The 25,507-nt window shown below is 38.5% G+C and overlaps 1 protein-coding gene across 1 annotated transcript in view; it reads right to left on the reverse strand.

Annotated features, from left to right (window-relative positions):
- Window positions 1-10,148, reverse strand: part of LOC122425533 — a 67,035-nt gene extending 56,887 nt beyond the window's left edge. Inside the window, exons 1-3 of the mRNA XM_043444016.1 lie at window positions 10,118-10,148; window positions 9,596-9,838; window positions 8,236-8,486 (exon numbers count right to left, since the gene is read on the reverse strand). Of these exons, the coding sequence (XP_043299951.1) occupies window positions 8,236-8,486; window positions 9,596-9,838; window positions 10,118-10,148 (525 nt within the window). The remainder of the gene's footprint in view (window positions 1-8,235; window positions 8,487-9,595; window positions 9,839-10,117) is intronic.
- Between the last annotated feature and the right edge of the window lie 15,359 nt (window positions 10,149-25,507).

The following is a 25,507-nucleotide window of genomic DNA, read 5'->3' on the forward strand; positions in this document are numbered from 1 at the left end:
AATAAGGCTCTGCACTGGTAAAACAACTGGAGCTTGTATCTGACCTCTCTGGATGCTTTGCTGGGAGACAGCTTTACTTTGATGCTCTTGTCATATTGTATCCTTGTAGTCTTTTATCTAACAAAATGTATATTTGTCTATTTGCAAGCATCGTCATTTTGGGTCCTGTGATTTTTTTTTTTTTTTTTTCAGTACTTGAATTCTAGTTGCCAACATTAGTGCTTGAATCCAAGTGAGACAAGTAGAGAAATTGAGAATAAACTCAGAATCTGTATTTGACCAGATAATTTTTATGATTTTTGAAGGTGATCAAAAGAGACAAACTTCCAGTTATAAAATAAATAGCCATGGGGATGCTGTGGTGGCTACAGTTAATGCTATATTACATATTTGAAAATTACTGAGAGTAGATCCTAAAAGTTGTAATCACAAAACAAGGAACTATTATGGTAACAGATGTTACCTAGACTTATTATAGTGATCATTTCATAATATATATGCATGTTAAATCAATACCGTATACCTGAAACTAACATATGTAAATTGTACATCAATAAAAAAATAAAAAGCAACAACAACAACAAAAAACCCCAAACTCTTAATTCCTTCCTACCTAAGAATAAATAAATTCAGTTGATGCTTGAAGAATATGGGTTTGAACTTCATGAATCCACTAACACCTAGATTTTTTCAATAAATGCATACTACAGTACTATACCATTCAAAGTTGGTTGAATTCACACATGCAGAACTTTGGATGTGGAGGACTGACTGTGAAGTTATATCAGGATTTTTGACTGTACAGGTATTAGTGCCTCTAGCCCCTTAATTGTTCAAGGGTAAACCATAAATACAATTTTAAAAACAAGTGGGGGATTTTCTCTTTTTTTTTTTTTCTTACTATTTATTTGATAATCCATTTTTACTGGTTCCCCAAACCATGTATTTTTATAAATCTGCATTTTTCCTATCCCTTTTTAGTATTTTACTTTAATTTTAATTTTTAAACTGATGAAATAAAAAGAAAACAGTCCACCACAGATTGCTTGAGAAGCATTGCTTTACCTTGAATGTTCAATTTGTGATAAAACATTATGTGATACATCTTTGTTCTACACACTTTTAAGTGAATTATATTACACAACAAAAATTTTATAATAAAATTTAACAATTCCATGCAACTTGTTTTGCTGCAAGGTTGAGAGCACTGTCCCTCAACCCGACTTCTAATTGCAACTTCAAGAGTTATGGTTCAGCTACAGAGTTAGAGGAAAGAGCCCATACAAGCCCACTCTCACTTCTGAGAGCAATTGGAGGTTCAGAGTTTTCAGGGGAGGGTTTCCCAAATACACTCAGGTTCAAAAATGTGTTTGTAGAATTCATTGAAGCCAATTATATTCCGAGTTATATTTTATTACAGGGAAAGTATACAGATTCTATCTAAAGGAAGAGATGCATAAGGCAAAGTCTATGAGGGTTCTGAAAGCAAAGTCTATTATTCTCAGGTTGCATTACTCTCCTGGCATCAATATGCACGGAGTATTTCCAATCTGAGAAGCTCACTCGAGCTTTAGTGTCCAGAATTTTTATTGTATCTTTGATATGCAGACATGATCAGTTGATTGCCCATGTGATTGTTGCAGATGGATTAATAATACAATATGACCTGAAGTCCCATCATAAATTACATGGTAGATTTTTTTTTCAGCACAGCCAGCTCCTGCCCTAAACAGAAACATTCTTATCAGGTATGACATCCCTGGGTTTGGAAAATCTGCTGGAGGAGGGCATGGCAACCCACTCCAGTATTCTTGCCTGGATAATCCGCATGGACAGAGGAACCTGACAGGCTACAGTTCATGGGGTCACAAAGAGTCGGACACAACTGAGCAATAAAGCACACATCAGGTATTGTTGCAGGAAGGGGGACCCCTTCCAGGGTCTGAAACTGGGCTCTTGCCTAACACTCCAAAATGAATTGTCCGAGGAGACACATGTGCTGACAAAGCAAGAGATTTTATTAGGAAACAACACCTGGGCAGGGAGCAGTAGGGTAAAGGAACTCAGGAAAACTGCTCTGCCACGTGGCTTGAAGTCTCGGGTTTTATGGTAATGGGGTTAGTCTGCTGGCTGTCTTTAGCCGATCATTCTGACTCAGAGTCCTTATGTTGGTGCACACCTCGTTCAGCCAAGATGGATACCAGCGAGAAGGATTCTGAGAGGTGATTGGACATGTGGTGTCTCCTTTTGACCTTTCCTGAAATCTTCCAGTTGGTGGAGGCTTACTAGTTCCATGTTTCTTACCAGAACCTCTGTCGTAAAACAACTCATGCAAATGATTACTATGGTGCCTGGCCAGGGTGAGCGGTTTCAATCAGTGTGCTTCCTGTAACAACTCCCCGCTGAGAGACTTCATACTCAAGATACTTCTTGGGAATTGGTGCAGAGGTCTCTTTCTTCTGTAACTTCTTCCTGCTGTGCATGGGCCTAGGCCTGCCTAGCAGAGCAGAAGTCTCTCTCTACCTGGTCTAAGTCGAGGTATTCTTTGTCTGAAACCAGCATTCACCCTTGTAATAACAGCAATTTAGGTTGAAACTGTTGGCCCCTGTCAGAGATGAAGCAGACGGGGCCAAACAGGAGGCCCAAACAGATGGTCATCACCCTGCCCCCAGAAACAGAAGGTGACATGTGGGGTGACGGCTGCAGGGAGTATGACCTTGTTCTGATTGGTTGGTGGTGAGGCAAAAGAGCAGTGATCTAGCAATCTTGTGTTCAGCCTGAAGTTACCATCCTCCACCTGGGTGGGGGTCCCAGTTCTGTAGAAGAACTCAAAGACATTGTTATGCTTTTATTTATTTATTTATTTTAGTAGGACCCAGAACCCTGTCTCAAGGCTGTACCACCATTCGATTGTTCCTCCTCTGTTTCTGTATCCCCTCCCTTCCCTGATTAGCAACTGTTTGAATCTGCTCTTTGGGACTCATGGAAGGTCAAGGAGGCTGAATGAATGTTTTTATCCTAAGAACAAGAAACAGAGAATACAGAACATATCTGTACGCCAGAACCCCATGGAGTCCTGCTCAGTTTTAATTTAAGGAACTGCAAAACTATGACTCTGATAACTTCCTGTCAAAATGGGGCACAGGACTGCCTCAGTTTGGAGAATAGACACTGAATTGCAAGTATTTCTGAGTTCCAAGTCCTAGATCTCAGTCTTTATGATTAAAATTGCAATGCCTTGGTCTGCCATTTTAGTGTAACAGACCCAACTAGAAGTAGTTGGAGGAGTGACCACTGAAATTTTAAGAGACAAAATAAATCTCATTTAATTTTTAGAATAGGTCTGAAACCCAGTCTGGACCTGGTACTTTGGGGAGACTTGTAGCCAGGTAGCCAGTTTTCTAGTTGTATAAAAAGTAAAGTTGTAGCTGCTAGCTGCCAGCAGACATTGTTTTGAGAATGTCTGGTGGCATCCAAGCCTGACACAACTCAGAAAACTCAAGTGTTTAGAAATACAAGATCTAGCCTGAAATACACCCATAGTATCCCCTAGTGATTTTCCTGGATGTCTGAACCATAGCTATTCTGTTTTGACTTTTAATTGTAAAATTCTCCTTAATAGTCAAAGCAGATGTCACCATTAACAATGTCAGTGTTTCTCTAGGTATGAGAAGATGCAAGAATTGGGACTCATGAAATCTTTTCCTTAAAAGATCTAACTACCTGAAGGCCTGTTCTGCCAGTTTTGCCCAGAGCACAGAGTACCTCATTCCTGATTTCCACCCTGAACCCCTTTCAGGGGCGTTGAAGATCAGCAGCTGCAGTGGCCATGATTTAATCTTTATAGAGGTAGATGGCAAGTGTCAGTTTTTAGTTGGCAGAGCCCCTTCTTGGTCATAAACTTGATCATGATTTGGGCGGGGTGGGGGGGGGGGTCATTTCATGATTATTTTATCCCATGGTGCTGAGACTGTCCATTCTCAGGTTTTGGCAAAGATTTTGTTGACAGGACACTCAATGTGCTGTTACTGGACTAGGCCATAAAACAGTATCCAAAATTCTATGGACCACCTGTCTTACTAGCCTCTTGGTCCAGGAAAACATTCCCTCTTGTTGCTTCTTCCCATATGTAGAGTTATACTGTTACCATCATCAATCTCATATGGAACTATATATTATTTTATCAGAGGCCTCAGTCAAACATTTGGTAGTGTAAGAAAGAGCAATTTTGCAAAACAGGCAAAGTACAAATAACACAGTCAGCAGTATCAGTAAAGTCATAAGTAAGACTTAAGTTAAGAGCTTCCATTAGATGTAGCCCAGTATATCCCAGGTCATTGAACTTAGTCTACTCTATAGGAATCTTTATCTTCCAGGGAAATTATATATTGGCACAGTCTATAAGGCACATAGCCCAGTTTTCTAGTGTTACTAGACTGATTATCCTTTGTCTGATTTAATTGTTTCCAACATAGAGGAGACTTTAAATCTAAATTACCATAGCCTGGTGTTATTTATATAAATCCATCCCATAATTGTGGGAAATTTTTTTTTCCTTTGTTAAAACTTTGCTTGTTGCTCTGATTGAGCTTGAGTAACAGAAGAAAACACAAATTTATGGCCAGAGTCAGAGCAGGCATTATTAATTGGCCAGGTGAGAGGATCCCATCTAGTAATATCAATAGTGACTTGAATCTGACTATATATATATATATATATATATATATATATATATATATATATATATATTTTTTTTTTTTAAGTAAATTTTCTCAGGGCCAACCAGTTATTCTTGGAATAGAGAAATTCAGCAAGGTAACCCAGAACTAGACACAGGTAATTGGCCACAAACCCAATAATTGGATTGATGTTTAAAACTAGCATAGGATCAGGCCTATGATCAGGCATTTGATTTATATTCAAAGGTCTAAGAAGTCAAGAAAACATTTTAAATGATCATATGAATCAGGTTCAGCATCTTGGGCAAGCTGTCTATCTCTGATGTTGTCTTCTTCTCGTCCTGGTGCAGTGTAGTTTCTTCTCTGTTTGAGCATCATTTTAAGGTGAGATGAGGTGAGCTGTCCTCTCTATAGACTAGTTCAGTGTAGGGTCCTTTGGAAGTGGGAATTAATCTAAGAGTCAGTTTCCCCTCAATTTCACTGTGCAAGAGCCAGTTAAGAGTACCTGATAAAAAGTTCCTTCTATCCAGGTTGGAGACAGTCCCTTAAATTATGTCTTTGTCCAGTCCTGCTTGCAGCTCATGAGGCATCTGATCTTTATCCAAAGATAGATGACTGAGAAGCGCTCCAGAAGCAAACTTAGAGTGTTCTTTAAGAATTCAATTAAATTTTACATTAATATCACATAACAGGAAAAAACTATTCAAGAAATGAGTCTTACTAGATGCAGACTTCCATTAACAAGCTGGGATTTAATATTTAATGAAACACCTTTTTCTCCCTAAAATTACCCTCGTTTAAATCAAATATAACCAAATTAAGCCTAGTTTGCTTGCAAAATAGGTCTGTTCTCAGTAATTTTGGTCTGATGATTTATATAAACATAATTGATCATAGACTTTTTGCTTTGCTGAAACATTTATAGTCTCAGACTGAACTTTTAAAATAAAATAGGGCTGGGAAACTCACACCAAAGGCTTATCACAGATTTCGCCTAACAAATCTAGGTAAATTCTTCCTTTTTCAGGGTCTCAAAAATTCCTTAAGATTTTTGCACCTGTTAGTGAGATAACTTTCCTAACTCATCTGATAAAGTTACTGGAAACCTAAGAGTTCCCAATCTCTGGAGAAGTTAGATAGAGAGGAAATATAATTGTTTTGTTTATAACATATAATTTTACCAAATTACTATCATAATTAGTTTGAGAGGAAGGCTTTCCCTACTCCCAGAAAACACAAGATTCAAACCTGTAATTTTTCAGATAGAAACCATGAAAGTTATAAGCATATTCGCTGGTTCATTCAGTCCTTTTGTTAACTTTTGGGAAGTCATCAGGATTTCCATTAGAATACCAGGACATAACAGAATGTTAAGAATTACATATAATTTCTAGGATACCTATATTAGTACTATTTATCATACATTATATTAGAGGATTTATTACTCATTTGATAATATTTTAATGCAATTTAACCAATCAAATAAACATAATTAGTTTAATATCTTTCTTTGGAATGTTCAGGGGCCCTCTGAAGCACACCAAAGTTAACTAGATGTCAAAAGCACTTCAACAGAATTTGATATAGGAAGTTTTGTCCAAAAAAAAAAAAAAAAAAAAAAAATCAATCAATTAAAAAGGTTTAGAACATTTGGTCAGATTTGGTTAATGCTAATGGTTGTATAATTTAGCTTGTTGATACGTCACAATGGGCATATATACCAAGGCTCAAGGTCTAGTGAAAGTCAACTCTGCCATCTTGGACCTAGCTGGCTCTTAGTCAATCCTAACAAAATCCATTCATCTAACTAATCCAGTTTTAGAAAATCCTGATCATGCATAACTCTTTTTAGTATTTTTTCATAACTTCTTTTACTGAAAACACTCCTCCTACTTTCCTTAAGCAACCAAGAACTAATTTTATATTAGCATTTTATAGATTAGTGAGCATAAATACCAGTGATAATTTCTAAAACATTTGCTTTCTTAGAACATTTTAGGATGGCACTAAACATTATTCATTTGTAGTCCCAAATCACTTTAATTTCTTTGTCATAGGAAATTAGTGTTTGAAAGAAAGAAAGAAAAGTGAAAGAAAGTAAAGTCACTCAGTCATGTCTGACTCTTTGCGACCCTGTGGATCATAGCCTACCAGGCTCCTCCAACCATGGGATTCTCCAGGCAAGAATACTGGTGTGGATTGTCATTCCCTTCTCCAGGGAATCTTCCAATCCCAGGAATCAAACCCAGGTCTCCTGCATTGCAGGCAGATTCTTTACCCTCTGAGCTACTAAATAGTGTTTAGTAGTAAATGTTTCAAAATCTTATTTTATTTGGAAATGACTGAGCTATTCAACAGACTTTCAACACTTAGTTTAGCACAACCTTTAGAGATGTAAGTTACCCCAATATGGAGAGACTATTTTAGAGAGACATTCCTAAAGCATAATTATTCTTAATAGAGCTTATTAAGAGCTCTTATTAAAAGCTCATATGTCATTTACATTTTTTAGAAGTTTCTTCACTTGAGGTAATTTCCTTGTTGACAAATTTGTAACAGATATAATAATATTTAACTTATATTAAACCTAGGTACAATGAAAATATTCTACTTAATGTTAATTACTCTAAGACATGTCTATATTAGTTAGATCAACAAACATTAATACGAGGTATTTAATATTGAATATTTTCCAGTTCACATGAGCCTGGAATTCATTGTTCAATTTAGAATGATTTCATGTGTAAGTGCTTACATTTTTCTAAGCCAATTAAATAGAGCTCATTTACAAATTAATCTCAAAAATATTATCCAGAGACAAAGACATATGGAGACATATTCAGACAGACACAACACAAGATCTAGCTTCATTTTCAATGCTTAGTTAGTCATGAATTACCTATTACAATATAAAATTCACTAGTATATAAATAACAGTTAGAATAAATAAAATTTTAAATAAAAGTTTAAATAAAAGTTTTAAAAATTTAAATAAAAAAAATAAAAATTTCCCATTTTTCCTCAGTCTTGGGAGTTAGAGATGGTCTAGATAAGTGTTCCTGAGAGCCCTGGTCTCAAGGTACAGGGAAAGAAAATCAAGTTCTAACAAAATGATGGCAGGTCTAAACCAAACGGTAACTAAACAAAGCAAAATGGCCATCACAAATCACTACACAGAACACAGAGTATAAAACACACACAGAGACCTGGTAGTCCTCATCAGGCACTCCCTTAAATACAACATTACAGTCTCTCAGAAAACTTCCTATAGAGACACAGAACTTCATATCCAAGTACTAACAGAGTAAATGAAAATATCTCAGGTCTTCAAAGATTTCAAAGACCAGACCAGACTAGACCAGACGAAAACCAAAATTGGAGTTCTCTGCCAAGAAGAGGTGATCAGTCTCCAATCCTCAGCTCAGGCTGAGGCCCTTCGACCAGATTCCTGCATCCAGGACCAGGGGACTACAAAAAAAGTGTAGGATAGGAAGGGTTAAGGAGAGGAAAGAGAGAGGGAAGGGGAGAGAGGTCAATAAACTTTCTTGTTCCTTACCCGATTGGGGCGTTCTGGCCAGTTGTCTGTGTCAGGAGGAGACCAGGGACAAAAGAGTCCCAGTTGCAGCCGTTGGGTCTGGTCCATCAGCGGGCAAGCTGGTCCCTGAGTACCCCAAGTGGTCAGGATGTCAGTTGCAGCAGAGACCTGCCAGAGTTGCCATTTGTTGCAGGAAGGGGGACCCCTTCCAGGACCCAAAACTGGGTTCTTGTCTAACACTCCAAAGTGAATTGTCCAAGGAGACACATGTGCTAACAAAGCAAGAGATTTTATTGGGAAAGTGCAGCTGAGCAGAGATCAGTAGGGTAAGAGAACCCAGGAGGACTGCTCTGCCACGTGGCTCACACTCTCCGGTTTTATGGTGCTGGGATTAGTTTCTGGGATGTCTTTAGCCAATCATTCTGACTCAGAGGCCTTCCTGGTGGGTCACACCTTGTTCAACCAAGATGGATGCCAGTGAGAAGGATTCTGAGAGGTGGTTGGACATGTGCTGTCTCCTTTTGACCTTTCCCTAACTCTTCCCATTGGTGGTGGCTTATTAGCTCCCTGTTCTTTACCAGGACCTCCTATCCTAAAACAACTCATGCAAGTGGTTACTGTGGTGCCTGGCCAGGGTGAAGGGTTTCAGTCAGTGTGCTTCCCTTAACAGTATGACAAACTGTGCCTCCACAAGGCTGAAGGCAAAGACAGTTTCTCTCTTAGAGCAAGGCTAGATTCTTTATTACAAAATATCCTTCACTCAAATAGTTTCAAATATTAATCTTTTGCTGTATTTACTTTATTCTTGGCTATCAAACTCCATTCTCCCCTCTCTTTCTCCCTTTCCAGCAGACGCCACTCAAATAGAGGGAAGACTTGATCCAGTGGAGGGAAAAGTCACTCCATACGGGTTCCAGTAGGAAACCAAACAAAAGAGTTGCCATTGGCCAAAAAAAAAAAAAGAAAAAAAAAGCACCAAGAGAAGAGATGAGGTAGGCAGAAAACAAAGACTACTGCTACCTTCTAAATTTGCCCAGAGATAACTTTGAGGTCTCTTTGCTCTTGTTCTTTTGAACTGTTGCGGTCTCGACCTGTGCAAGCTTTCGCACTGTAAACGGATAAATCAGATTTCAGGAGTTTCCCCTTGGAGTCTGCAGAGTGATACCCAGCAATACGCAGCACTCAGGCCACTGCGCGGCACACTCCTGAGGCCGCGACTGCCCTTCCTTTGCCCTTCTCCAAGATGGCGGCCGCTCTGCCGCCTGCCGCCTTGGCCCCGCCCCGCCGCGAGCCGCCCCCAACCCCGGAGCAGGCCCGCCCCGCCTAACCGCCGCGGGGCCGCGCCGCGCGCTCCCGCCGCCCCTTCCCACCAGAGCCCCACCCAGGTCCAGGCAACGCGGTCTGCGGTGCCTGTTTCCTGCCATTAAGCGAAGTGGAGACAGGGTTCCCGCGCCTGCCCGTCGCCTGCAGCGCCTCGCTGCCGCCGCCCTCGCCGTGGTTCTCTGAGACGCCGCGAGGCTCGCCCCGCGTGGGAAGGTGCGGGCGAGGGGCGGCCGAGCCCCGGAAGAGGTGCAGCGGCGAGAGACCCAGGGCGGCTCCGCCTCCGAGCCGCTGGCTAGATGCCCTGTGGGGAGGATTGGCTCTCTTTGGAGGATTTTCCTTTTCTTCTTCCTTTAAAAAAAAAAAATATTTCTCCCTTCCTCTCTCTTTTCCTCACTTTATTCCTCTCTTCCTCTCACTCTTTTGTAATCTTTCCTTTCTATTCCCCTTTATAGTCTCTCTTTAAAAACAAAGTCATTCTCTGTTTTTTTTATTACCACACTCCAGTTATCAAATAATTCAGATTTTGCCAGTTGCCCCAGTGTCTTTTTTCAGCAACAGAAAATATGGTGTTGGGCCTTACCCCAGTTGTCATCCTTACATTCAGTTGTCATCTCTCTTTGGTAGGGAACAGTACCTTATTCTGACTTAGAATTTCATGACATCGACATTTTTGAAAAGTACAGATCAATTTATTTTGCAATGTCCGTTTATTTGAGTTTGTCCGAAGAACTGATGCTTTTGAACTGTGGTGTTAGAGAAGACTCTTGAGAGTCCCTTGGACTGCAAGGAGATCCAACCAGTCCATCCTAAAGGAGATCAGTCCTGGGTGTTCATTGGAAGGACTGATGCTGAAGCTGAAACTCCAATACTTTGACCACCTCGTGCGTAGAGCTGACTCATTGGAAAAGACCCTGATGCTTGGAGGGATTGGGGGCAGGAGGTGTAGGGGACGACAGAGGATGAGATGGCTGGATGGCATCACTGACTCTATGGACATGAGTTTGAGTATTCTCTGGGAGTTGGTGATGGACAGGGAGGCCTGGCGTGCTGCGGTTCATGGGGTCGCAAAGAGTCGGACATGACTGAGCGGCTGAACTGAACTGAAATGACTGAATGTTTCCATTGGGCTTCCCTGGTGGCTCAGCTGTAAAGAATCTGCCTGCTAGTGCAGGAGATGTAGAGTCAGTCCCTGGGTTGGGAAGATCCTCTGGAGGAGGAAATGGCAACTCACTCCAGTATTCTTGCCTGGGAAATCCCATGGACAGAGGAGCTTGTGGGCTACAGTCCATGAGGTTGCAAAGAGTAGGACATGACTGACAGATTAAACAACTCTTTCCAAATTCCCATGTCATTTGCTTACTCTGTCCTCTGTATTCTCTGATGTTTTAGCATAGCTTCACCATTCTGGGTCATAATTATTAATCTAGATGTTACTATAATACCCTGAGCGCCCAGTGTCAAGATTAGATTTCAGTCTAGTGCCTGACATATAGTATGTCTTCAGTAAACATTTGTTCAATAAACAAATGGTTTTTAGACAGTGTTTGTTATAAACCCTCTAGCAGCTACATGACAGCCCTTACTTTTTCATTACACTTGTCTAAACCTGTCACCAAGTTTACTGAACATCTAGTTTCTAGCATGTGCAGAGATACAGTGCAATGTCATGAGGAGCATTTGGCTAGGCTTTAGGAAATATGTTTATACCCAGTTACAAATATGGGCTTCCCCAGTGGCTCAGCTATAAAGAATCTGCCTGCAATGCAGGAGATACAGATTCGATCCTCGGTTTGGGAAAAGCCCCTGGAGAAGGAAATGGCAACCCACTGCAGTATTCTTGCCTGGAGAATCCCATGCACAGAGGAGCCTGGTGGGTTACAGTCCACAGGGTCAAAAAGAGTCAGACAAGATGGAAGCGACTGAACACACAAACACAAATGTATAACTTGTTTTGTGTCTTTTTCAGCCAAAATAACCTCAGCTAGAGTCTAGGCCTAACACAATTCCCCTACCCAAAATGGGAAAACAGATAAGAAAGTAATTTGACACCTTAAGTAAAGCATGGCTGTGAAATAATGGTATAGTACTAATAGGGATCTAGGGGTTATAGCAACTATACAAGGACTTGATTTTGAGTTAATCCACTCTGTTTTTATCAGTATCTTTAATATGCAGGCCCTGTGCCAGATAATGGGAATATGATAATATTGAGGTTAATGGTCCGCTTGATACAGACCTCTGAGGAAGCCCTTCTCTCTCACCAAAACGTCCTAAAGGACTTTTGCCAAAACAGTACCAAAACCATGGAGTTTTGCTGTAATTCTCCCTTTATACATGAAATCTCTGTTTTTTCCTTTATTTTGCTCCAAATACATAAAAACACCATAAACTTGAAAAATCAATTTAGGCTGCTTAGACTTCCGCTCACATCCTGAACTCTCTATATCTTCCAGGGGCTTTCTTGTTATGCATCCTGGGTACTAGGCATTATTGACAGTGCCGTATTAGTGTTAAATGTGATTCAGACCTGCTTCCTGATAGATGGAGGCTGAGAAAGAAAATACCAAAAGTCTGAAGCTCACCACATAAATCAGAAACTGCTTCATGTTGTGACCATGATAAATAGATCTGAAAATATCTACCAAGAAAAGTTAAGTCTTGGGGCTTTGTGTCATACCTGAATTAAAAAGCAGTTTTGCAAAAAAATGAACTTTTCTCCAGGCCAGTATGCTTGTTGTTTTATGTTTATAAATGAAGTATAGCAAAAACTCTATAAGGTATTAAAGAGATCTTGCAGTTCAAACCCAGGATGCATTTTGCTAAGGGGTGGCCATTGTATTAGGCAGACAGAACAGATGGGTTATTTTTCTTAGAGCTAATAGATAAAGGCCCTCAGTGTCTATCAACTTCTTGCTTTCATGAACTTTGCTAATTTTATTTTTTCTTTCCATTTTGACTGATATCCGTTCTCTGTCAGATTCCAATAATAGCCTACTAAGGATTATTACTCAGTATTATTCAATATCTGGGAATTTAAACATTTTATTCTTTGAAGCTGTTATTTGGAAGTGCCAAGATCCTTGGAATAGGTTCTGACAACCTAAAATTATGGTGACAAAAAGCAGGTTAACTAAAATGACATAATAGTTGAATTTCACTATTGCAAAATCTTAGGTCTATTTCTCCATTGATATTGTTTTGAAATAATTTCATATTTTGGTTTCAAATTGGTCTCTTTTTAGACAAGCTGAATTCATTTTGTTCTTCAGATTACTGATTTTAAGTTCATAGATGGATCTGGTGGGTTAGGATGTCTGTAAAGAACAAAATGGTCCCTTCTGTGATAACAGTCCAGAGAAAGAATGTGTCATGTTAGAAACCCACATATCCTGGACTGTAAATATTTCCTTACCAAACTTAAGGAGTATTTTTAACTCTCTTATTTGTTAGTACTAGCATAACAGTAATAGAAAAAAGCACAGGCCTTCAGACAATGAAGTTATGTTCTTAATTACCATGCAGTACTGACTCAGCTTCCTGTACATAAAAGTGGAACTGTGCTATTTTGAATCCTTTGAAAATAAGGTTAGTAACTAACTAGAAACTCTATAGAAGTTTAGCAATGTGACTAAAAGGTTCAGCTCTGGAGTCAATGTAATCAAGGCTAAGCTCTTTCAACTTACTAACCCTCTTTCTTTTCTGGAAATAGAGATGCAAACAGGAATTTTTTTCATATGGTTTTAGGAGTCAAATAATGTATATAAAATTATTTCAATTCTTTGTATAATGTTAGAGCTCAGTGGCATATTACATTGACATTATTATTATAGCATGTACAGCATGTAGGAAAAAAGGTAAAAGCATTGCACAGAATGGACAAGTTAATACTCAGTGGTGGCATGATTGAAGATTATCACTCATCCCTTCCAGTGCTAGCTCCTGAAAACATTGAGAAGAATTTGCCATTCCATAGTTGGGAAAACGTCAAAGCAAAACTGAGAAGTCAAGCAGCCTGGAGGTAGATGCCAAGAAGTTACACCTCCTGTCTATTAGGTGTTAATTACAACACACACACACACACACACACACAGGAAAACATTTAATAAAATAAAATTTTACCCAAATTGCTTAAATAGTTCAGAGACTTTTAATGTTTATGTCACTTTGTTGGCTTAAATAATTCAGAGACTTTTAATGTTTATGTCACTTTGTTGACTTAAATAATTCAGAGACTTTTAATGTTTATGTCACTTTGGGTCAAGAAGGGACACATCAAGATAGAAAATCAAGACAAAGAAATGCCCAAATCTGTGAGAAGACTTGAATTCAAGATGCACTATTACAGAGAAGAAACCATATCTCGACTAAGTGAATTAGAAAGCCCAAATTTGCTCCAAAAGACAGGTGCAAATTCAGGTAATGTTAGGCAATAAACTAAATTCACTTGGAAAAGTGTTGGAAAATTAAAATATTTTTGAAGTATGAACACTTCAGTGTTGCTTAATTTTGTGTATTATGTATATGTGCTTGGAGAAACACCCTATCCTTCCCAACACTACCATTACCACTACCTTACTATCTTCATTCCTATTGAATTTTGAACAGAAAAGCCTCAAAAAATCATGATGCTAAGGGTTTGAGCTCTGTTTTAATTGGTTATTAACTGTCTTTGAAGTCATTTGACATCACTTGTGGAATAAAGACAGGTGCTAGTCTTGAGTGAAAAGATCCAGAAGCCTGGAAACCAATCTGGAAGAGTTCTTCTGGAATAGTCTACAGCTTGGTAAGTGCCTAGACAAGTAGACGGAGTGGATGTCACATATGAGGGACATTTTAAAAATGTCCATGGAAGGGATCAAATTGAGGACAACTTGCTAGTCAGTACTGCCATTTTCACTTAAGTGGGAATTAGTACCTCCACCCAGAAATTTCCCCAGTCAGCCAAGAGTCCCATTTCGGTTGGAGTAAGAAAAGTGCCTACTCTTGACCTGAATTGTTTCTTACCACCTTATTTCATCATATAATGAAGATGTTTCCTCACAGAGCCCCAGAGTTACATGTTAAATAGCTGGAGAAGTTATTAATTAAAAATAAAATTTTCTCCCAACCCAGAAAACCTCTCCAGAATAGTTACAGAGAAAGAAAATAGCTTATTGAATAATCGTTAAACCAGAATCTCATGCACATCACAGGCAGTCCTCTGTGAGATTGCAAAATAGAAAGAAGTCTTATCCATTTATAACCAGGTAGATAGTACCCACTACCTACATGTTCTCTAAATAAACAGTAGTTAGTCCTCAAATAAGAGAGTACAATAGCACCATTTATTACACACATGCTTACCTAAATTCACCTGGTAATTGGAGTGACCACCCATGTTTTTTAAATGGTTTATACAAAGGAAAAACAAATTTCTCATATCTTTTGGACAAGAGGTATTTTTTCAACTTGAAGCCAGGTATCCACTGAAGTTAGGCTCTTACTGTCCCACAGAAACTGCAAAATAGGGGTGCTATTTCAATTGATGTTTACTTTTCAAAGAGATATCTCCCAGACCCTTAAGAAAAGCATTCTTAAGTTATAAAGCTGGCAAGAGGTTTATTTTGTTTCTAGAAAGATTTACATACATTTTAAAGAGACAGTGAAAGAACTTACAAGTTTTCTAAAGTAAATATTCTAATAAAAGAGAAGGATGAGAAGACCCTCATTTACAACAGGGAGAATAAAGCCTCTTAAAAAAAAAAAAAAAAGTATTCAAATGGGGACCTTGGACTCTGATGCAGTGGTGGAGAAACATCCCCATGCTGTTTGCTGTGAGTGAAATGAGCTGCCAAGGCAGGGCTCTCCCATTTGGAAGAGCAGCACAGGCGGTGGCCATTTCAGTGAGGAGAGTATTAACTATAATAATTGTTTATCAAAGTGTTGTTGAAAAATAATAACATAAAGAAAACCTAACATGTAACTTGAAGAAGAAGACATGCATAACGCATTTTAATGCCCAATGTCATTGTTCTAGGTCACTTAGAATGGTAATGCTGTAATTATTTCTCTCTGACTAGTCAAAACATGCCTTTTTCTCACCTGGTGGATGTTCAAACACTTCTTTCTTGTCTATGCTGAATTTAGAGACTCTTTTTTGTTTGTTTGTTTATTTGTTTGTTTGGTTTTTCACCAGTGCATGGAAATTATAACTCTATCCCACAGTACCTCAAGTTATCTTATAAAACCTCATGAAAGCAAGGATGGGAAAATGCTCCTAAAGTTAAAATGAAGTATTGTCATTGTTGGAAGTAAAATGACTTGCAATAATTCAAAGAATGGTCACTCCAAAAGACATATTAGGTTTTTGAATACATTATACAGAACTTGTATTTAAACTGAATATCTGAATAAGTTCCCTGGAAATGTTAATTAAATTAACTTGTATGAGGCACACAGGAAGAAAACAAGAGAAGCATTTCCTGTTGTAAGGCATCTCTCTTCCTTATGTCTAATATACAAAACATCAACAATTTTTTTCATTGGTTTCTGTCTTTGGAAAAATTTATGTTTACTATCTTTCATAAACACATGTGACCATCAAAGAATACAGTTTATCATATTTTGTTTTAGGGCTTCTAAATCACCTATACCTTAAGATAAACCTGAATTTTTCTCACACTGATATATCTACTTGAACTAGAGTTCAGATATCTGATTTTGTTCTTATATAACTTAGCTTTTACAATCAAGTGCCAAACTTGATCTGACAAATGCATTAAGGGAAACAGAAAACTTTCAGAATATGTCCTAAAGTAAATAAATACAACCCAACTCCCGTAACTTTCTTATTTCTATCTAATATTCTGTGTCATTAAATGTATCTTTAGAATGATCCTAAAACTTTGGAAAGGTCTTCAGATTGCTAAACATGTTAATGATATTCCACAGCATTTTAGTGGACATTAATTTCAAAACTGATAATCTAAGTAGAAAATGATTAAGTTTGATTAAGCAGACTATTCATGTGATTGGACTATTGTTTTGTAAACACATTTCTGGAAAAATAGAGATTGACTATTCTTAATATACTTTTGTTAAAATAAGAAAATATATGGATGTTGATGGCTGACTTTTCATTAGCTGATATCTGGGCATCATATGGGTGGATCAAGAAAGGTCCCTAGAACCCAGACATTATACATAAATGCTAAAGTGCTGTGATTACACTCAGTTTGGCTATTGCATACAAATTGTAATAATACTTACATGTCAGCCACCAGGAACAACTTAAATAGTTTTTCCTATTGATTCTTTACACCAAATGTTAACCAAGCAGAATGCCATATTATTACCCAAAATGTTTCATAAAAATAATCAAGAAAAGATATATCTATATTATTCCCCAAATATATACTGGTGATAAGAATATATGAGGTAGTTTGTAAATACATCAGCAGTGATCCTTCTTCTAACAGATGGTGCAAACTGGGCTGTACTTAGCTCCATTTTAATAATAAGCTCTTTGAAAACAGAAGGCTGGCTTCAGAAAGGAGCAGCTGGCAAAGGCAAAAGAAATAGAATGTATTCAAGGTTGGCCTAAATAGGTTTTCCAGAGCATTACTGCATGAATTGCTTTGTGGATTCCCACTAGACCTTACCCCATAGATAAACTGTAATGTTTCACATGATCCATCACATTCCTGAAATGAATGCATAGACAATGTCCTGGGAATAAAAGTCCTCTTGTGACAGCTGCCCATTCCAACTTGTGTTTCAAACATGAAGGGAAAAAAATGAATGCATTCCACTGAATATTGCATTCATTCCTTGTTAACAAAAATATGCTCAGAAGAGAAAGGCACTTGTCTTAATTCAGGAAGGGCTCCTGTGGAAAAAGAATGATATTAAGGCTCATGATTATTTTTAAATGAGCTTATTGTATACCTGTTATTGATTGCCAACTTAAAAAAAAAAAAAAAAAAAAAAACACAATGTAAGAGTGGAGAGTTAAGTTTTATTTGAGGGCAGAATGAGGACTATTGCCCAGGAGACAGCATTTCAGGTAATTCTAAGAAACTGCTCTGAAGAGGTACAGGGAAATGTCAGCATATATGTGAATTTGATGAAGGGGGAGTACATGCAATTAAATACATATTTTTCAAGATTTCTGCTATTCATGAGGAACAGTAATCACTATGAAGGGTTCTATTGCTTTTCTGGATAGGAGAAGATAAAAAAAACTGGACTCATAAAATCAGTTCATAAAAATATCCATCTGAAGACCTGTTCTGCCAATTTTTCCCAGAGCACAAAGTGCCTCATTTGTGCTTTCCATCCTGAACTCCTTTCAGGGTTTGTTGAAAATCAGCAGCTGCAGCAGCACGTGATTTAATCCTTGTAGAGGTAGATGGCAAGTGCCAGTGGCAAATGCCAATTTGCAGTTGACAGATAGTACAACTTTTATCTTTAGTTTACTTTTGATATTCAATTTAAATGTAAACTTAAGCAGATTGATCAAGCCAAATGTCACTGGGAGAATTATGGAGAAGTCCCTGTAATGTTTCTACTGATAACTGGGAGTGCTACAATCCTAGATATCAACTCTGACTAAAGATCAGACAACACTAGTAAAGAGATTCCTAACCTACTTTGATGTCTTTTCCTCTAAAGAATGCTATGTCCTAACAAGAATGTGCAGGACATTCACATTCACAAATGAACCCCAAGATAGAAAACATAGTAATACTCAGCTGTTCTCAAGGAGCTCAGTGTCCATTGCTGGCAAAAATCTAGAGTTGGTTATTAAACCGATAGATTCCAGAGGTAATCACAGGGACAACAAATTTAAATTAATTAAGAAAAATCAAGCAACACTCACTATAGCAGAGACTAACATACAGCTAGAGAATGGAAGCTTGGTCTGTGAATTAAGAGCCTATTGTGTCCAAGAGAACTGCATGTGAATCCTAGCCACATACTAGATGGCTGATGCTGCATAAGTAATTAGTATGACTGAGCCCCAATTCTTTTCATATATGAGATTGCTATAGTAACTGTAACTATGTTCATGATTAATATTTTGATGAATTTATGATGTGAGTATATCTTTATGTTAGGTAGTTAGAATAGGGAAAAGGAGTCCAAAATGGTGGTGGCTAAAAGACAAGGAAGGGAAAAGCCAGCGAAAATAAAACAAAGGAAGGTCAAAGAAAGGTCCGAGGACCAGAGTGAGGACTTCAGGTAGAACAGCACTCCTGGCTGAGGCCCAATTTGCATAGGCCAGGCCCAGGGGGAAGAAAACATAAAGGGAGGAGTCAAGCATGTGCTCTCTCTCTCTCTCTCTTTCCTGTGTGCGTACGCTCTTTCTCTCTCTCTACCCTGCCCCCCCAACCATGTGCTGGCATGCTCCTCCATTCTCTTCTCTTCTTCGAGGATGGATTCTCCTGCTATGTTCTAAATAAAATAGAGCTGTAACACTGATTTGTCTAAGAACTATGACACAGTTTGTCCAAGACCCGAGAGCTGTGACGCGCTGAGGGCTTTAATGTCCGTCGCTCCAAACCATTGTTGTGATGAAACAAGAACCGAGGAGCATACACTCGCCTGACATTTATATACTATACCCTCCAGAAGTGTGGGAATACTTACTATTAATATGCAAATGTTTTAAAAGGAGAGTCTAGAGTTAGAAATAACTGTGAAAGAACTTAAAGAAACTTTAAACCGTTGGGGCCTGAATAACATTTATATTGTAGAAAGTCATTTACTGTTACAGAAAAGAGGGGATGTTACTGAGTCCCAGCTCCCTCTGCTCACCACACAACAGGCCAATGAATTCAAGATAAGGTGTTGAGACTAGGAACTTGACTTTATTCAGTCAATCAGCTGACTGAGAAGATGCAGACTGGTGTCTCAGAGTAACCATCTCCTCAGGGTCTGGATTCCAAGTTCTTTTGTAGGGTCAGAAAGAAGCAATGAGGAACTAAAGTCAAAAGGCAGAATAGAGAGGAGAGGCAGTGGGGGAAGTAAAGTAAAAGAGTCTTCAATCTTGCAAAACATCTCCAAGTGAACGGCCAGCCTTGGGAAGGTGTGTGTTAATCTCTTGTATTCACAGGTGGGCAGGGCCACATTATCTATGAACTAAACAAAAGCACTTTAGTTTACATATAAAAGGAGGAGTTTACAGTTTACAGTCAGGCAGAGGGGCAGGGTCCTCTGAGTCAAGTTGTTAAGTCTGATTATAATAACAAAAGCAATGAAAAGCAAGTCAAAGAAACAGTTTCCAACATGGAGTCATAATTGGTTTCTTCTCTGCAATGGAGATAGTCACTCCTGCTGTTATTTCCACTTGATAGAAAGGCTGCTTAGAAACAAAGAGTTCTCTAGTCAGCTATCCCATAAGTTAGGGATGTTTGCTTTTGCCTGCTTCCAAATTACAACCATTGTAAAACATCTTGACCTATACCATGAACCAATTATTTAAAAATTTAACAGGGCAATTAAATGTCATTATGATAAAATCTCTTTAGCTCTCAACCCTGAGACATCTTGAATAAATGAGGAAAACAATAAGAAAGAATTGATCAATTTTAAGGCAAGAGTGAAGATTCTAGGGTTGATGTTTTTAGTGGCATTTCCCCTATAATAAATCCATTTTACTACATAGTTCTGTGAGATCTGCTTTCCAAAATAGTAAAAAAAAAAAAAAAATCTATAAAAGCAGCTTGGTGTATTTATTTCTCTTATTATCCTTAGAAAAATAATCAGAAAATCTTGAGCCTGTAGTGGCCTGATAATAAATCCAAATCCAATTTTATCTACTGATGATAGTTTCTTCTTTGTTTGTATCTTTTCTTTAATTTTATTTTTTTAACCCCAAAAACATTTTGTATTGGGGTATAGCAGATTAACAATATTGTAGTAGCTTCAGGTGAACAGTTAAGGTACTCAGCCATACATATACATGTAACCATCTCCCCCAAGGAGCCGTCCCATTCAGACTGACACATAACATTAAGCAGAGTTCCATGTGCTACACAATAGGTCTTTGTGAGCTATCCATTTTAAATACAGCAGTGTGTACATCACCTGGGGGCTTCCCTGGGGGCTCAGCTTGTAAAGAACTCACCTGCAAAGGAGGAGCTGCAGGAGGTAACAGGTTCGATCCCTGTGTCAGGAAGATCCCCTGCAGGAGGGCATGGCAATCCACTACAGGGTTCTTGCCTGGAGAATTCCATGGACAGAGAGCCTGATGAATTACAGTCCATGGGGTAGCAAAGAGTTGAACAGGGCTGAAGCAACTTGGCACGCATGGCACATACATGTTTTCTAAGTCTGTGAGTCTCTTTCTGCTTTGTAAGATCAATTGTATCATTTCTTTTTAGATTTCACATGTAAGGAATGTCATATAAATTTCTACTTCTCCATCTGACTTACTTCACTCAGTATGACACTCTATGGATCCATCTGTTTTGCTGCAAATGGCAGTATGTCATTCTTTTTAATGGCTGAGTAATATTCCATTGTATATAAGTACCACATCTCCTTTATCTATTCCTCTGTTGATGGACATTTAGGGTGCTTCAATATCTCAGCTACTGTAAACAATGCTATGATGAACATTGGGATGCATGGATCTTTTGGGGCCATGTTTTTCTCTGGATATATGCACAGGAGTAGGATTGCAGGGTTATATGGTAGCTATATTTTAGTTTTTTAAGGAACCCTCATATTGTTCTCCATCAAGTTTGGTCTTGGAATACAAAATGAAGCAGGGCAAAGGCTAACAGATTTTCTAAGAGAATGAGCTTGTCATAGCAAACACCCTGTTCCAATAACACAAGAGATGACTCTACACATGGACATCACCAGATGGTCAATACTAGAATCAGACTGATTATATTCTTTGCAGCCAGGGATGGAGAAGCTCTATACAGTCAGCATAAACAAGACCAGGAGCTGACTGTGGCTCAAATCATGAACTCCTTAGTGCAAAATTCAGACTTAAACTAAAGAAATTAGGGAAAACCACTAGGTCATTCAGGCATAACCTAAATCAAAACCCATGGGGTCCAAAGAGTCAGAGATAACTTCGCAACTGAAAAATATACTGTTCTATATAGGGACTGTACCAATCTACATTCCCACCAACAGTGCAAGAGGATTCCATTCTCTCCACACCCTCTCCAGCATTTGTTGTTTGTAGATTTTTTGATGATAGACATTCTGAGTGGTGTGAGTTGATATCTCATTGTAGTGTTATTTGCATTTCTCTAGTAACTAGTGATGTTGAACATCTTTTCATGTGCTGATTGACCATCTGCCCATTATGTTAGTGAGTTGTTTGTTTTGATGTTATTAAGCATCACAAGCTGTTTGTAAATTTTGGAGACTAATCCCTTATTGGTCATATCATTTGCAAATATTTTCTCCCAATCTCTGGGTAGTCTATTACTTTTGTTTATTGTTTCCTTTGCTGTGCAAAAGCTTGGAGTTGGAGTAGGTCTATTGGTTCATTTTTGCTTTTATTTCCATTATTCTTAGAGTTGAATCAAAAAAGATATTGGTATGATTTATATCAGAGGGTGTTCTGCCTATGTTTTCCTCTAGGAGTTTTATATTGTCCAGTCCCACTTGTAGGTCTTGAATCCATTTTGAGCTTATTTTTGTGTATGGAGTTAAGGAGTAATCTAATTTCATGTTTTTTACATGTGGCTGTCCAGTTTTCCCAGTATCATTTGTTGAACAGACTGTCTTTGCAACATTGTGTAGTCTTGCCTCCTTAGTCACAGATTTCTTGACCATAGGTGCATGGGTTTATTTCTGGGTTTTCTATTCTGTTCCATTGATCTATGTTTCTATGTGAGTACCATGCTGTTTTGAAGACTATAGCTTTGCAGCATAGTCTGAAGTCAGGGAGCCTGATCCCTCCAGTTCTGTTTTACTTTTTCAAGATTGCTTTTTCTGTTCAGGGTCCGTTGTGTCTCCATAGAAATTTTAAGATTTTTTGTTGGTGTTTTTCTTCTTATGTGAAAGATACCATTGGTAATTCAATAGGAATTGCGTTCAATTTTTAGATTGCCTTGGATAGGAGAGTCATTTTGACAATATTGATTCTTTTGATCCACAAACATAGTATACCTTTCCATCTGTTTATATCTTCTTCAATTTCTTTCATCAACATCTTATAATTTTCAGAGTCAAGCTGTTTGTCTCCTTCAGTTCAGTTCAGGCAGTCAGTCGTGTCCAAATCTTTGCAACCCTATGAACTGCAGCATGCCAGGTCTCTCTGTCCATCACCAACTCGCAGAGTCCCCAAACCTAAGTCGATCAAGTCAGTGATGCCATCCTACCATCCTATCCTCTGTCATCCCCTTCTCCTCCTGCCATCAATCTTTCCCAGCATAAGGGTCTTTTCAAATGAGTCAGCTCTTCGCATCAGGTGGTGAAAGTATTGGACTTTCAGCTTCAACATCAATCCTTCCAATGAATACCCAGGATTGATTTCTTTTAGGATGAACTGGTTGGATCTCCTTGCAGTCCAAGGGTCTCAAGACCCTTCTTGAAGTCTCAAGAGTCTTCTCCAACACCACAGCTCAAAAGCATCAATTCTTCAGCACTCAGCTTTCTTTATAGTCCAACTCACACTTCCATACATGACCACTGGAAAAACCATAGCCTTGACTAGATGGACCTTCATTGACAAAGTAATGTCTCTGCTTTTCAATATGCTGTCTAAGTTGGTCATAACTTTCCTTCTAAGGAGTAAACATCTTTCAATTTCATGGCTGCAATCACCATCTGCAGTGATTTTAGAGCCCAGAAAAATAAAGTCAGCCACTGTTTCCAATGCATCCCCATCTATTTGCTATGAAGTGATGAGACTGGTCGCCATGACCTTAGTTTTCTGAATGTTGAGCTTTAAGCCAACTTTTTCACTCTCCTCTTTCACTTTCATCAGGAGGCTCTTTAGTTCTTCTTCACTTTCTGCCATAAGGGTGGTGCCATCTGCATATCTGAGGTTATTGATATTTCTCATGGTAATCTGGATTCCAGCTTGTGCTTCCTCCAGCCCAGCATTTCTCATGATGTACTCTGCACGTAAGTTAAATAAGCAGGGTGACACTATACAGCCTTGACATACTCCTTTTCCTATATGGAACCAGTCTGTTGTTCCACATCCAGTTCTAACTGTTGCTTCCTGACCTGCATACAGATTTCTCAAGAGGCAGGTCAGATAGTCTTGTATTCCCATCCCTTTCAGAATTTTCCACAGTTTATCATGATACACACAGTCAAAGGCTTTGGAATAGTCAATAAAGCAGAAATAGATGTTTTTCTGGAACTCTCTTGCTTTTTCGATGATCCAATGGATGTTGGCAATTTGATCTCTGGTTCCTCTGCCTTTTCTAAAACCAGCTTGAACATCTGGAGGTTCACAGTTCACGTATTGCAGAAGCCTGGCTTGGAGAATTTTAAGCATCACTTTACTAGCGTGTGAGATGAGTGTAATAGTGCAGTAGTTTGAGCATTCTTTGGGATTGCCTTTCTTTGAGATTGGAATGAAAACTGACCTTTTCCAGTCCTGGGACCACTGCTGAGTTTTCCAAATTTGCTGACTTATTTAGTGTAGCACTTTCACAGCATTGTCTTTCAGGATTTGAAATAGCTCAGCTGGAATTCTGTCACCTCCACTAGCTTTGTTCATAGTGATGCTTTCCTAAGGTCCACTTGACTTCACATTCCAGGATGTCTGCCTCTAGGTGAGTGATCACACCATTGTGATTATCTGGGTCATGAAGATCTTTTTTGTACCGTCCTTCTGTGTATTCTTGCCACCTCTTCTTAACATCTTCTGCTTCTGTTATGTCCATACCATTTATGTCCTTTATTGAGCCCATTTTTGATGAAATGTTCCCTTGGTATCTCGAATTTTCTTGAAGAGATCTCTAGGCTTTCCCATTCTATTGTTTTCCTCTATTTCTTTACATTGATCGCTGAGGAAGGCTTCCTTATCTCTCTTGCTATTCTTTGGAACTCTGCATTCAAATGGGAATATCTTTCCTTTTCTCCTTTGCTTTTCACTTCCCGTGTTTTCTCAGCTATTTTTAAGGCCTCCTCAGACAGCCATTTTGCTTTTTTGCATTTCTTTTGCTTGGGGATGGTCTTGATCCCTGTCTCCTGTACAATGTCACGAACCTCCATCCATAGTTCATCAGGCACTCTGTCTATCAGATCTAGTCCCTTAAATCTATTTCTTATTTCCACTGTATAGTCATGAGGGATTTGATTTAGGTCATACCTGAATGGTCTAGTTGTTTTCTCCACTTTCTTCAATTTCAGCCTGAATTTGGCAATAAGGCGTTCATTATCTGAGCCACAGTCAGTGATATTGGCCTGTAATTTTCTTTGTGTGTGTGTGGTATCTGACTGGTTTTGGGGTCAGGGTGATAGTGGCCTCACATTGGGAAGTTTTCCTTCCTCTGTGACATTTAGGGACAGTTTCAGAAGGTTAGGCATTAAGTCTTTATCTAAATGTTCAATAAAATTCACCTTTGAAGTCATCAGGTCCTGGACTTTCGTTTGTTGGGAGATTTTTACTCAAGATTTCAATTTCAGTGTTTGTGTTTGATCTGTACATATTTTCTATTCTTCCTACTTCCATCCAGGGAGACTGTACCTTTCCATGAATTGCTTTGAGTTTGTCCATTTTATTGTTATACAGTTGTTCATTGTACTCTCTTATGATTCTTGGTATTTTTGTGGGGTCCATTGTAGCTTCTCCTTTTTCATTTCTTATTTTACTGATCTGAGTCCTCTCCCTTTTTTCTTGATGAGTTTGGCTAATCAGTTTTGTTTATCTTTCCAAAGAACCAGTTTTTCATTTCCTTGATCTTTGTCATTGTTTTCTTTGTCTCTTGTTCATTTATTTCTGCTGATCTTTATGATTTCTTTCCTACTACTGATTTTAGGATTTGTTTGTTCTTCT

Source organism: Cervus canadensis, chromosome 23 (genome assembly GCF_019320065.1).
Source record: "Cervus canadensis isolate Bull #8, Minnesota chromosome 23, ASM1932006v1, whole genome shotgun sequence".
In the NCBI taxonomy this organism is placed as follows: domain Eukaryota; kingdom Metazoa; phylum Chordata; class Mammalia; order Artiodactyla; family Cervidae; genus Cervus; species Cervus canadensis.